The sequence below is a fragment of the Choloepus didactylus genome, chromosome 2 (assembly GCF_015220235.1).
Source record: "Choloepus didactylus isolate mChoDid1 chromosome 2, mChoDid1.pri, whole genome shotgun sequence".
Taxonomy (NCBI): Eukaryota; Metazoa; Chordata; class Mammalia; order Pilosa; family Megalonychidae; genus Choloepus; species Choloepus didactylus.
The window spans coordinates 225622998-225637806 of record NC_051308.1 but is presented as its reverse complement, the minus strand read 5'-3'; the positions used below and the strand labels follow the sequence as shown (position 1 = coordinate 225637806).

Sequence of the window (14809 nt, the reverse complement as noted above, 5' to 3'; positions counted from 1 at the left end):
TCGCACACTTGGGGGCTACCTACAGTTCAGCTTCCTACTAGCTGTCTCTTCTCTGGCAATTAGGCTCATGGAAGCCCCTCCTAATCTATAAAATAGGGATAATAAAATTCGGTTCACTGGTTACTATGAGGTTAAATGAGATGAAATTCGCAAAGCACTCGGCGCAGTATACACAGTAACCGGCCTTCAGCAGATGTTAATAATATTCCCATTAACTGTTCTTGTGAGCGACATAATGGGGCGAGCAGGAAAAGGAGGTAAATTATTTCTGGTCACGATGGAAGACGAGACGGTCGCCAAAGGTCCTGTTTTCGGGGGGTACCTAAAGCCCCCGACGCAGTGTGACAGCTCCAGCTCCTTCACAGGCAGGATGGGAGAAAGCGGGGCGAAGCGAAGTGCGCGCGCGCAGCCAGAACCCACTCCCCGCCTCCCCCACCCAGCCCCTCCCCGTCTCCCGGCCGGCGCGGGCAACGGGCTGGGCCGCTTCCTGCCGGGGCGCCTGCGCCCGGTTCGCCCCCGCGCGCCCCCGCCCAGCCGCCGTCCTCGGGCGCCTGCGCCAGCGCGCGCGCCCTACCGGAGGAGCGCGCGCGACGCGGGCAGCTGCGCTCAGCTGCAGACGCCGCTCGCGTCTTCTCTGAGGCGCCTTCTCCCGCGGCGTTCAGGGCGCGGCGCCGAGGCTCCGGGTGGCGGGCGCCGCACCCGGCTCTGCTCTCGGCCCGGGGCGGCCCAAGTCCCTTTGTCCCTGGCCGCCGCGTCTCCTCGAAGCCTCGCTTGTCGCGGCGCCCCGGCTCCTCCCGAGCCCCGTCGGGTCGCCCCGGGCCTCTTTCCTTCCCTTCTACAGCGGCCAGGCGCGCAGGTGAGTCGCCCCTTGCATGGTGGAGCAGGCGCCCGGCATCTCGAAGTAGGTTTCGCAGCCAGCACTGGAGAGGGTGGGGGGAAGAGGCTACGGAAAGTTAAAAAAAAGAAACTGTCCGGAGACGCCCGGGAAAGGTGGGTTCTCCTGCGCCCGAGACCCGAGAGATGCTGTCGCGGCGCTCGCCTTCCGGGTTCAGCCCGCCGCGCGCCCAGGTTTCTTGTCTGGCAGCCTTTGGGGTGGGATCTTGAAAAATAAAACAAACAAACAAAAATGTTTTTCTCTCCTCTCCCAACAACTGTTGGACTTTTTGAAAATGATAGGCCCAGCCTCTTCCGAAGGCAGGAGAGGTACGGTGGGAAAGCCTGGGACCGCCGGAAGTTGGAAGCCCCTCTCTTTCTTGCCTATCCCCCCTCCCCCCAGGCACGATGCATGGATAATCATCGTGTTACTTATTCTGTAACTTCTTGAAACTTGAATATATGTTTCCGTCTGTTGCCTGACAAGGTAGAGCAATAGTGGTCTGTAGGTTCCTTCGTTCCAGCTTTCATGCAAAATCTAACCATTCCCTTGAGGGATTAGGTTTCTAGTTGAGGGAGTAGTTCAGATCCGCGTTTCAGATACAAAGTGGGATTATTTAAAATGATGTTTTAGTGTAGTGCTGAAAGCCAAAAAATATTTGCTCCCTCTTGTTGAAATTCACTTAAAACACCACATTTATTTGAACTAAGCATTTCGTAGAAGTCCTTGACGAAATCTTGATAAGAGAAGCAGTTGACTTATTTGTTGCTATTATATACGACAAAATAGTTTCTTCCAAGACTATTTTATTAACTCTGGTTCAAAATATTAAATTGTAAACACACAATATTAAGATTCCAGATCTAGATGTTTATGCATTACACAGATTTGTCCCTTTTCGTGTGGATTTTATATTTGTATTCTAGAAATGAACTTTTGATGCAGAAAGACAGTGAAAGGCTCGAAACTACCATTCTTTAGGCATGCCAAGAGCTTTCTGCATTTTATTGCATTGGCAAACCTTTTTTTTCTCTTAGCTCAGGAAGAGATTTCAGTGCTGTTAGGGAAAACAAGATTTTTCCCACTATTGGGTTATAACACTTGTAAAGCTTTTAAATATTTGAACGTTTAGGTAATAGAAATGAAAAATTGTAAGGTGGTTAGAGGAGTTCTGGGTTGAAAGAGTTAAGCAGAACGTAAGGAAAAATTCTGGACTTGAAAATCCATTAGGCTGAAGACTGTGAAATAATGGAAGACTTAACATTGGATACCATTTTGTTAACTAGACCTGAAAAAAACCACAGAAGGCAGAGGTCAGACAGTGAATCTCCACTTTTCTCTTAGAATTCAGAGGTGGCATTGAGGAAAAGTGAATGGTATACAGCAAAACAAATAGAATTGGTCTGTTACTTCATGTCTTTCCAGTTGATGTTGTTGTTTGTTTCTGTTATCTCCCTAGTCCTAATAAATACTTTTCTGGGGTGGGGGAGTGGGGGGCACTGAAACTCAGTAATTACATTAGGACCAATTCTCAATTATATATGAAAACAAGGTGTAGGTCATTAAAACACACAGAGAATGCAAAAATCTGATTTTCACCTATTTTACGTTACTGTTGCTCCAAGCTTTTTTTTTTTTTTTTTAAGCAGACCTATTAAGAAATGCTAAAATTGCACCTGTAAGTGGTGACATGAGGAGGGAGTAGAAGCTAGATGTTTGCATGATAGCAGTTCAGAACTCTGCCACACTGACAATTCTGAGGTTTTGGGTTTTGTTTTGTTTTGTTTTGTTTTTAAAGAAATTAAGTCTAAATTTATAATTTAGAGATTTTTAAAATGAATTTAGTTGCTCAACAGTGTCTGTGTTTTCCTTATATTATATGTGAGGGAACAAACATGGAGAAGCCAACTGACTTTTCCAAAGTCATTCAGCAGGGCACCTGTAGAGCTGGAAATGAAATACTTGCATGCTTCAAGGATTGTTCAGTGGCATTTTAAACACATCAAAAAATAATAAAGGTATCTAGCTAAGGTATTGAAATCCTGTTTGGGTTTTGAAAATGTTCACAAAGTTTAGAGGCATATTATTTTGAGAAATTACTTTATAAAAAAGACTGGAGGAAAAAGAATTTACCTTTTTCCAATCAGAACTTAAAGTACAAAGTGGACTCCATGTGCTTAACATTTTGCCTTGATGGATTACAGTACTTTTGTCACAGGGCTTATTGTAGCAGAGCAGATGGTCATGATGCTTGGAGTTTTTCCACTCATTTGATGTTTCCATGAAGAAACCGTCTGCCAGAAGCCAGGCCCAGCTACAGTTGCGCTGAAGATGATGCTAAACCCTGATTAGCACAGACCTTTGCTTACAGAAGCTGAAGGATATTGGTTCATCATGTTCTGCTGAACTGTCAATATTTCCCTGAGTTAGTAAACCAAGGGACGGCTTAGTCTCGTTATGGTCAGATGGGGCCAAGTTAGCAACAGCTCCAATAATAAAGGCATAGAAGCAATGTCCTTCTGTAATTTTTTCTTTGGCCTTAGTGAAACCGAGTTACCTTTTAAGTATAAGTACTAGCTGCATTACCCTGTAAGTACCAATCTCATTTCCTTCCAAATGTGCTAGGATTGTCATTTCCACTGGCTGATGTTTTTCATATCTCCCTTTCTATTAAAATATAACTACATTTTTTATGTAACAAATTATGGAATGATTGACAGTGTTGACCTAAGTGATATCCAAAACAAACAAACAAACAAAAAACTCATGGCTTACCTTTAGCAAGAGAATCTAAATTTTAATGTCTCTCATAAGTTATGCACTGTATTACAACATAAAATTCTGTAAAGCCCATAAAAAGGCACTGTGGCTTTTAGCCTTTATTCAGCTAGTTCTCGACTAGCCATGTTACTACCTCCAGTAATTGCCTTGGGTCTCATCTTACTGAATCTCAGTCTGCCGCTGAATAGTTTCCTTGAAATGATACAAAATGTTATTTTAATTTTTGTTGCCTTTTTGCTTCTTGGAGTTGGATCATTTGGGGATGTGATTTATTAACATCAGCAATGGTTCTGATGTTTTTGGGGTCCTTTCGGTCCAACAGTGCATTGCCATAGATTATGTCTATATAAAAATAATTAATTATTGGGCATTGTTGACATGCAAAGCATTATTCTGAACACTTAGCATGTAGTCACTCATTTATTCCTCTTATCATCCTTATTGGGTAAGTATGATTATTATCCCTCATTTTACAGTTGAGAAACAGAAACATGGAGAAGTTAATACTTAACACAGGGTACTGGGGGAGCCAGAGTTCAAATCTAGAGAGAAGGGAAAATAGCTATAAAAAAGATTATTGGGATAATTGACAAAATTTGAATATAGGCTGTGGATTTAATAGTATGGTTTTGATAATTGTACCATGGTTATGGTTATGCAAGAAAATGAACTTGTTCTTACACACTGAAGTATTTGCGAGTAAAGGAGTAGACTATCTCCAGCTTATGCTCAAATGATTCCCCCAAAAAATGCACATGTATAAAAAGAGAGAGAATGTTAAAGCATATAGGCAAAATGTGAGTAAATGTTGACTCTGTCTTATACGGGAGTTCCTTGTGTTATTCTTACTTCTTTTTCTGTGTGAAATTATATCAGAAGAAAAAGCTAACCAAAAATGAAGGGAGAAAACAGAAAACGAAAATTCTAAGAATTTTTCTTAAGTCAAATAAAGGATTGTTTCCTGTGCTCTGATTTTTTTTTTTTTTTTTTCTTCCTTTTTAGGGTTTGGAGAAAGGAACTTGAAACAAACAAAAAGTCATATCAAAAATAGGTTGGCTCTCTCAAATTTCAAAAATTTAGCCATTACCAGCTCCCCAGCTCTCTAGTCACCCAAAAACACAGGCATTATTTATTCCCCCTTTTTTAATGGGTTGATGTGAGGGGGGATAAAAACAGTGCCTCCAAGAGATAAGATATAAAAATCATCCTATTTTTAGTGATACTGAAAGTTAAATAGGGTTGATTATATCATTTTCCTGCCTAAGAACCTTCAGTGGCATGCTGATACTGACTGGTTTTTAAATCATAACTTCTTTCAGCACAAACTGGCCCATGCCTACCTTTGTAACTTCTTCGCGTCCACCCTCACCAAACACATTATACTCCAGCCATGCCAGGTCACATGATCTTTGTATATGCTGATCTTTTTGTCTTTCTGCCTTTGTTCATGTACTCTACACTTTACCTGGAATGTACCCCACTCTTTTCCTACTGAAATTATGTTCATCCTTTAAGTTTCACCATAACCTCCTTTGAGAATCTGTCTCAAATCCTGTACAAAACTAAAATTTATTTTGTTTGTGCTGCCGCATGAGTGGTGTAACCACAATGCTATCTGCTTTCATTTAGCAGTCCATATTATACATATACTTTAAGGTGGAAACTATGCCAGGGACAAGGGATTCAAAGGAACTCACAGTCTGGTAGCTAGGAGTGACTCGTAAACAAATAGTCATAATTTAAGTATATGACAGAGAAATGAACAAACCTGTGAGAGCTATATAGAGCTATACACTCTACCCAACAACTTAGTCTTCAAGAGAGTACAATGAAAGCCATGATGAGCTACTGTCCCTCCACTCCCACCCCCACATCCCCCTTCCAGATTGGAGACTTCCAGCACAATAATATAATTAAAGGAATAAGTTTCTATAAAAAAAAAAAAGTATAGTATCTGTGGTCTACTTTGGTAGATATGTTCAATAGAATGCTAAAAATACAAGTCCAAAACTTAGAAGGGAGGGGGTGAGAATGGCTTTGTAAATTCAAAAGTCATATAGATTGATGGTTTTCAATGTGCATAGGCAGGAAAGACTGAGAAGCAGATCAGAATCTCTTGGGGACATGGTCCTCTTTCCAAACTTCCCATTCCCTTCATTCCCTAAGATTCTGCTGTGTCTCCCCCTCAATTTTGGTGACATCCTCTATGGCTTAATTATAGTGTGAAATGAGACAGTATTGATAGATGCATGTTGTGCATGAGAACCATAAGGAAGCAGGAAAAAAGGTTGAGAAGCACTGGCGGTTCAGTAATTACATGTTTGGGTGTGGCTAAAATCACTCAGAAGAGTAATATGAGAAAGAGGGGATCAGGGTTGAACCCTCAAAGAGACTAGGTTGTAAAGGTAAGTGGAGAAAGAGGAGCCAGTGAAAACCAGTTAGTGAGGAAGGCAAGCCAGGAAAGGCTGGGACCCAGGAGGTAGGGGCCCAGAAAGGTGAAGACTGACTGAATGGGATGGCTGGCGAGGTCCTGTGCTACAGAGGTAGGTTCCGACTATGAGGAAAGCCTTCTTGCCCATCATGAGGGCTATGCCAGCCAAAAGGCAGTGGCAGAGGCCCAGCAGCACTGAATTCAGGAGCAGCTGGACCTGAGGAGGTGAATACAGCAAATATAGGTGACTCTCAAGGAGGCTGGGAGGAAAGGAGAAGGAAAGAGGGGTAGATTAAGGGAAAGGTAGCATCCAAATGGAAGGGTTTCTTTTTAAGAAAGGTGGGGACGGGTCATAAATGTTTATGTTGGCCGAGGAGACAGGTGGAAAAGGAGAAGTTGAAAATACCAGAGACAATTCATGGAACAGGGTCCTTTAGGAGAGTGGAATAGTTAACATTGTTGACGAGGAAAAATTCTTGCTTTGGTGAGAGGTCTTTGAGGTTAGGAACCATGTTTTATTCATCAAGTGTCCCCAATACCTGGCACGTCATAGGCATGTGTGAAGATGGTACTTTTATAGAGTAGTCTTCCCTGATTGATACAGTAGTATAAGGGAGTGTGAGGCACCTATTTTTATCCTATAATTGCAATTCTGTAATGTACTATATGTAAACACAGTCACGGTTTTTTGTTGTTTGTAATAAAAGGGAAAGCCACAAATTAGATAATATTGAGAGAATAAAAATCATAACCACTTAATTTTTCTGTGCCTGATAGGTATTTCTTGAATTATACTGCAACATCTTCATATGTGTGGGTGTGGACTGCAGTTCATTGGAGAAGAAAGACATGCTCATAAATAGCCCATATAAGGCAATATAAATATAAGACTTTGTTCTAGTTTGCTAATGCTGCAGAATGCAAAACACCAGAGATGGATAGGCTTTTATAAAACAGGGGTTTATTTCACTACACAGTTACAGTCTTAAGGCCACAAAGCGTCCAAGGTAACACCTCAGCAATCGGGTACCTTCACCGGAGGATGGCCAATGGCGTCCGGAAAACCTCTGCTAGCTGGGAAGGCAGCTGGCATCTGCTCCAAAGCTCCGGCCTTAAAACGGCTTTCTCCCAGGACGTTCCTTTCTAGCAAGCTTGCTTCTCTTCAAAACATCACTCCCAGCTGCACTCACTTCCCTCTCTTTGAGTCAGCTCATTTATATAGCTCCACCAATCAAGGCCCACCCTGAATGGGCGGGGCCACACCTCCTTGGGAACATCTCATCAGAATCATCTCCTACAGCTGGGTGGGGCACATTCCAAGCAAATCCAACCAGCACCAAAAACGTCTGCCCCACAAGACCACAAAGATAATGGCATTTGGGGGACACAATACACTCAAACCGGCACAGACTTGTTCTATTATTTAAGGAGAGACACTTTGAGCTCCACACCTTCGATTAAAATTAGTGATTTTTAATGTTCAGGAAAAAAAGACATGTTTTTGATTGTCTGCTCTGTTGAACTTTGCCTACTGTAAATATTTCTAACATTAACAAGGACCGACTTGCTATAGAACATTTGGTTTTGTGTAAATTAATACTTTGAGAGTATATTGAAAAAGTACCAATTGGCTAAGAAGGCAGCTCATCACAGACCATATTTCAGGGTGCAGATGGTGAGTGAATCAGTGTGGGTTTTACTCTGCTGTGCCAGTTTCAGTGTTGTAGAACTAACACTCAAAACAAATATGTGAAGGCAGTTCTGGTTCACATTTTTCTTCCTACTGCTTGTAAACTAGTATACATATTGATATCATCTCGCTTTGTGTTGTCCTTTTTCCACTTTAACTAGAAAACTTTTTGTCTTTTTTTCTTAATATATTATTGACAGTGAAGTGTATTATGTAAAATACACTAAGCAAATCAAATTAGTATATATAGAATTTACTTATGAGGACTGTGATGAGTTGATTTAAAGGCTGATTTATCTTTCCTGAATAAAATTGCTTCATTTGATGAATTGCTATCTTGGGAAATTGACTGATTGGAACATTATTTGGCCTTCAAAGTCTTATCTCTGTGTTGTTGTTGTTTTTAAACAGTGTGTGCCTGGTAGACATCCTAGAACTTTAAAAACGGAAAAGACCTGCTTTTAGGGGATAATGCTAAGGGACACTATGAAATCGTGGAACGACAGCCAGTCAGATCTCTGCAGCAGTGATCAAGAAGAGGAAGAAGAGATGGTTTTTGGTGAAAATGAAGACGATTTGGAAGAGATGATGGATTTAAGTGATCTGCCTACCTCACTTTTTGCTTGCAGTGTCCATGAAGCTGTGTTTGAGGTGCAAGAGCAGAAGGTAGGCATATTCCCTACCTTTCCCTTCATTTGGTAGCATTTGGATACATGTGGATTCAGGGAAAAACTTGAGAGCAGACTAGTGCCTGTTTGTGAAATCTGTTACTATTCCAAGGCAAAGCAAGTACAGAGTGCATGCCATTCTTGAGACATTGCTGCAACATTTTTATTGTATTTTATAGGAATATCAGTCTGCAACAGACAGATTAAAAATCTTCCACACAAATATTTTGAGAAGCACTGGCTTATAGTGAACACTGAATCAAGTCTTATTAAATCCACTCATTTATTCATTCATTCATTCATTGGAGCCTATAGTTAAAGAAAAGCGAGTGATTTTTAACCTGGCATCCTATTACTTGGGAATAAATTTGCAAAAGAAGGAATTATTTTAAGCTTTATTGGGGGTTATACGTACATATAAGCTACTAGGACTATTTTTTATTTCATTGAAACAGAATTGCTAACATTTCTTGTTTTACTTTCTACAACTTAACTGGGGAATATGAATGAGTTGTTTTTGTTTTTGTTTTTAAAGGAACTCTTCTTTAGTTTATTTAATGGGAAAGAGAGGTTTTGTGTGTTCTTCATCATGCCCTTACAAAAGGTCTTAGTCCTACAAAAGTAAAATATTTCTGTCATTGGTTACAAATTAGTCCTACAAAAGTAAAATAGGTCTGTCATTGGTCTTAGTCCTACAAAAGTAAAATATTTCTGTCATTGGGCTTAGTCCTGTAAAAGTCTTAGTCCTACAAAAGTAGAATAAGTCTTAGTCCTAAAAAAGTAAAATATTTCTGTCATTGGTTATAAATTTTTCATGTTCTGAGGCTTTTTCTCAAAATACTATCCCCAGCCCTTTATTCTTCTATCTACGGACTCAAAGTATTTTCCTTCCAGTGACTTTCTTGGAGCAGAACTCAATACAGTTTGACTCAAAACATACTCCAGTAGGCATTGTTCCGGTTGCTTCAGGGGATAGAGAATGAATTAACAGCTTCTGCTTGGATGGTTTAAGTCTTATGGTGGAGATGTCAAGTGATTATGTTCTAAGTGCCTTTGGAGACCTTTGAAAGTACATTGAGGTGTCAAAAGAAAGAGGATCACAGACAGTTCTAATAAAAGTTCTCATGGGGAGATGGCATTTGAGAAGAGCTGTGAGTTGGGTAGGATTCTTGCAGAGATGAGAAAGGGAATTTCAGCAGAGGGAACAGAATGCACAATAGAATTGAATCAGTGTGTGCCATTCCGGGGAGTAGCCCATGGTTCCCTGTGGCTGGCATTTAGGGGATATGTGGCCAAAGTCAAGAGGAATCAGGTTGGAAAGGTGAGTATGGGTTCATCAAGCTCAGCAGCTTGCCCTTCTGTAGTAAATGTCCTCTGAGGATTTCTGAGCAGAGTGACAGTCAGAACCATCATTAGGAAGGTCCACTGACTACATATGTAGGGCAGAGTGGCGGGAGGAGAGACCAGAGCAGGGAGCCACTTAGGAACCTCTTGCGGGAAATCCCCTAGAGATAAATAAGTGGAGCACGGGAGGGACATTATAACTGCCAACCTGAATTGTTCAGGTTTGTTTTCATTTACTAATGCTGTTTCCTTTCTTAAGTTCAGTCATAATTTAGTAATCTTGAAATCATCTTTCCTAGTTTTCTCATACTTAAAAAAAATTTTGTTGTAACATATATAACTAACATAAAATTTGCCATTTTAACCATTTTTAAGTGTATAATTCAGTAGCATTAATGACTTTCACAATGTTGGGTAACCATGCATTATGAAACATTTTCATCACTCCAAACAGAAACTCGGTACCCATCAAGCAATAATTCTCCATTCTCCCCTTCTCCCAGCCCCTGGCAACCTCTTAATTTACTTTCTGTCCCTATGAATTTGCTTATTCTAGGGATTTCATGTGATTGGAATCATAAATATTTGTTCATTTGTGTCTGGTTTATTTCACTTAGTATGTTTTCAAGGTTCATCCATGTTGTAGCATGTGTTAGAACTTCATTCCTTTTCGTGAAGACAAAAATCTTTTCAAGTCAGGAAGAAAACTAAAATTCTTTTGAAAATAAGGCACTTAATTGCAATCAAGACATTTTTTTTTTGCACTTACATGAATGACCCCCATAAATGGGTTATTCCAGGAGAAAGTGAAGCAATATTTCATTATGTGTGTACCATATTTTGTTTACCCATTTATCTATTAATGAACCCTTGGTTGTTTCCATCTTTTGGCAATCACAAATCATGCTGCTATGAACATTGGCATAAAAGTATCTATTTGAGTCCCTGTTTTCAGTTCTTTTGCATACTTTTTAAGAGCCTTGAATTTTCCTATTAATTAATTAAATTAACTTTGTTTCTGTGTGATTGTAAGAAGCCATATGTAGTAATAGCTTATTTCAAAATTAAAAGAATTCTTTCAAGATACATCACAATCCTAGATATTTTAACTTTTTCTTTTAAACTGTAGCCTAGGAATTTTTTTTTTCTTGTCTGAGGGGCAAATTCTTGTTTATGTTCATTTTAAAAACCATTTGGAGCTAAATTTACATTGGAAATAATTTCAGTAGAAATTATTGTAGAGTTTAGTGGGCTTCAGGTTATGTATAATTCTTAGTCACAGTAAACTTTATGTAATAGTCTTTACAGTAATGTCTGAAACTGTAAAATACGAAATGTTTATATTATAAAATTGTGGGGATCATCAATTGGATATAAAATATAGGAAGAATCAGATGTTTCCTGTACATTTTTCTTCTCATTGTCAATGTCTTATTTTGCTTCACTTTTTCCTTGGAATAACCTATTTATGCAGGTCATTCATGTAAGTGCAAAAAAAAAAGTCTTGATTGCAATTATGTGCTTTATTTTCAAAAGAATTTTAGTTTTTTTCCTGACTTGAAAAGATTTTTGTCTTTATAACTTTCCAATTGTTGGAATAAGCATTTACATGCTTCTGAATAGTAGATTAAATAACACAGGTGCCATTTTCATTCCAGTGAATCTTCATTTTAGATTGCTGGATTTGGGCTGTATGTTTCCTTTAAAGTGTGTGTGTGTGGGGGGGGTGGCTAAGTAAAGAGAGTAATAAACTGTAAGAGAAGTAAACTGAGGAAAAGGCTTATCTTTTTAATTTATATATTCAGCATGGTTGTTAGTTTTCATACATATGCTCACCTTATCAATAGCTCCATCAGGAGTACTGCAGGTTTAATAACTTATTTTTCTTCTACAGATTTGGGTTCACCCCTGTGTAATTGTACTTAACTTGTTTGTTGTTTTTAACCCCAGTTTCCCCTTTAAAATAAGAAAAATTAGACTTGCTTCTAATTTGAACCTGTGGTGTTTTCAAAATGCAATATAGGTTTTTATATCGTAAAAATAGGACTGTTTGTTCTTTCTGCTTTGTATAAGTCTGTGTGTCTGAGGACTCAGCAAGTGTTGATGTAAAGCAATATTCTAGATAGGGCTGACTTTATAAAATGAAGGATGGCTTTTTGATTGTAGTCCCTTTGCAAATTACTGCCCTTTGTATATGAAACTGTTTCTACTGACCACTTCACCACAGGACATTTGATTTGTATTGCAATAATAGTTGTGATATATTGTGATATTTCTATTTCTTATCCTAGTCTTACTTTTTGATCAGTCTCACTCAGCGCCTAATAGAGTTCCCCAGTACAGAGTAGCATCTATTAAACATTTGTTAAATGAATGGATTTTGTAAGATGGCTGTTGAGGATTAGTGATGCAGTGCTGTGATCAAGAAACAGAATTATAAACTGAGTGAGGTTTATTAGTACATGTGGAGATTTAAACTGAAATTATGATCCTGGATATACAAATTCTTTTGTAGTTTGTACTATTTATTTAAGTCTTTCTATCAAGGATTTGGTTCTGTAACTTCCATCTAAAGAAGAGTAGAGAATATTATTGAAGAAAAACAAATGTTATTTGAAAGTTAGCTGAATGAGTTTGTCTTCTGGTTTTCAGAATAAATTAATTGTTGGGTGGTTCTGACACAACCTTCAATCCAGAAGTAGAATCCTTTGAGGAAAGTGATTTGTTTTAAATTAGGAAATTGAAAAAGGGAATGTAAAAAGAACAAGAGCAACAGATGGAAAACAGATACAAATATGGTAAATAAATTACATCAATAATCCAAAGGGATTTGGAGGAAGAGTGTTTATGTTATAGTGAACTGTGTTTTTAACAGTGTCTGGAACACAAGTTTTCAGTAAATGTTTGTTTAATTGAATTTGGAGTGCCATTCTGGCTCAGAATTAGTAAAATTCAGTTCACTTCAAGGCTGGGTTAATTACTGGAGAACAGAATTTTAGAGCTAGAAGAAATCCTAGTCAAAGTAGGCTTAGAGAGACAGAATAATAAAACTTGCTTAATTTTTCTTGACTTTAGCATTCTTTGTATTGTATTATATATATACACACACAAATACATGTGTGCATGTGTGTGTGTATATATGTATATAAAAGACACCTCTTTTGCCCCACTTAACATCCTCTTGTACCTTTTCACTTCTGGCTGTTGCTATAGCAACCAGCTGTATGCAGGTGTAGCCTCAGCTGCATGGTGTCTGTTTCACTCTGTCCCACTGCTTCTCTGTCCACGTGAACTTGCTCAGCCATACTGAAGCATGTGCAGACTTCGAAGTGTGAGGTAGTTAGCAGCCTAGAGGGCAATCCTTGCCCAGTGGGGAACTCAAGCTAGTGAATAAGTACCCCCATCTTCTGATACTCCAGCTGACAATTGAGGTGTATCAACAATTCTGAGGTATTTCTTCCCAGCTCCTCAAAGGGCTCCTACAAGGATCTCAACCCAGTTGTCCATAGAGGTGATCAGCTTGGAGCCCTTTGAGTTTTAAGCCAGTTTTCCTTCGTTCCCTGTTTCACTAGTCCTGGGACTTCACTCTTGTCCCATGGGGTCACTATGTGTATATGTTTATACTATTTTTAAAATTGTCTCTATTTGTAATTAACTTGATTATTTAGAAAAGAATCTGTTTGACCTAATAAGTGAGTTTAGTGAGGTTGCTGAATACAGTGTCAACATACAAAAATCAGTTGTGTTTTGGTATACTAGCAGAAAACCCTTGAAAAATTTGAAATTTAAAAAACAGTAACATTTACTATTGCATAAAAAAACTTGAAATTCTCAAGTATAATCTCAGAAAATATGTGCAGGATATATATGCTGAAAACTATAAAACACTAATGAAATATATATTATTTTACATTATTTTAAATTTATTGTAAGTGGTATCATTGTCTAAGTTCTGCTTAATTTTTTTTGTTCAACATTATGTCTCTAAGATTAATCCATCCATGTTGAAATGTGTATTCAGTTTCACTTGCTATATAGTATCCTATTTTTTTAAATATACCACAATTTATTTACCCATTCTTGTGTTGATGGACATGTAGGCTATTTTTGATACATTGCTCTTACAAACAGTGGTGCTATAAACATTCTTATGTGTCTCCTGTGTATGTGTGTGCTTCCTCAGGGGTATGCAACTAGGAATTACTTGTAAGGTTGTACTTCTTCAGTCTTAACAGATGCTGTCATATATGCTCTAAAGTGCGTTCCTACAGCCACGTGCGTTCCTACAGCCACGTATAAGAGTTCCGATTATCCCATAGCTTCACCAACAGTTTATGTTTTCTGAAGTTTTAATCTTTGCTGGTCTTGTAGTTACATTTTTATTATATTTTGATGCATTTTTGGATAAGCTATAGATGAATGCTTCTCAAACTTATCTGTGGTATAGGACCATTTTTTCCCCAAAGTGTTATAGACCAATACTTTTGTAAAATACGATAGAAATGTCACAGCAATACAAACTTGATATAAAAATTTCCAAACTCTTTCTCTTAATTTCTCTACTGAGCCTTGTCATGGACTGGTAGCAAAGTTCACACAAGTCTTCAGATCATTCCATAAAATTTATAATATTTAGGAATTTTGAAATATATTAAGATGCTTTAAATGAAAAGGCTATCTTCAGTTACCTTCGATTAGATTTGTAGCTTCCATTATAAATGCAATGTCTCAGAAACCAAGAGTTTAAAAAGAAATTAGATCATTTAGGTAGGTATCCTAATTATTAGCAATATTAAAGTATCACTGAATAATAAGGTCGACTGTTGTGTTATCAGAGATAATTAGTTTACAGATTCCACGTTCTAGCTTGATTCAATTATTTATTAAGCATTGTGCAAGCCACTGTTCCAAGTTCTAGGAATACAGGGGTGAACAAGATGAAGTGCTTGATCTCTTGGAGCTTAAGGAGAGAAAGATAGTAATCATGCAGACAAGTAACGAGATAGTAACAAGTACTAGGA

General features: G+C 38.5%; 1 protein-coding gene across 1 annotated transcript in view; it reads left to right on the top strand.

Annotated features, from left to right (window-relative positions):
• The first annotated feature begins 524 nt into the window (after positions 1-524).
• Positions 525-14809, top strand: part of RCAN3 (RCAN family member 3) — a 35180-nt gene continuing 20895 nt past the window's right edge. Inside the window, exons 1-2 of the mRNA XM_037828163.1 lie at positions 525-856; positions 8188-8442. Coding sequence (XP_037684091.1) covers positions 8248-8442 — 195 coding nt within the window. The 5' untranslated portion in view covers positions 525-856; positions 8188-8247. The remainder of the gene's footprint in view (positions 857-8187; positions 8443-14809) is intronic.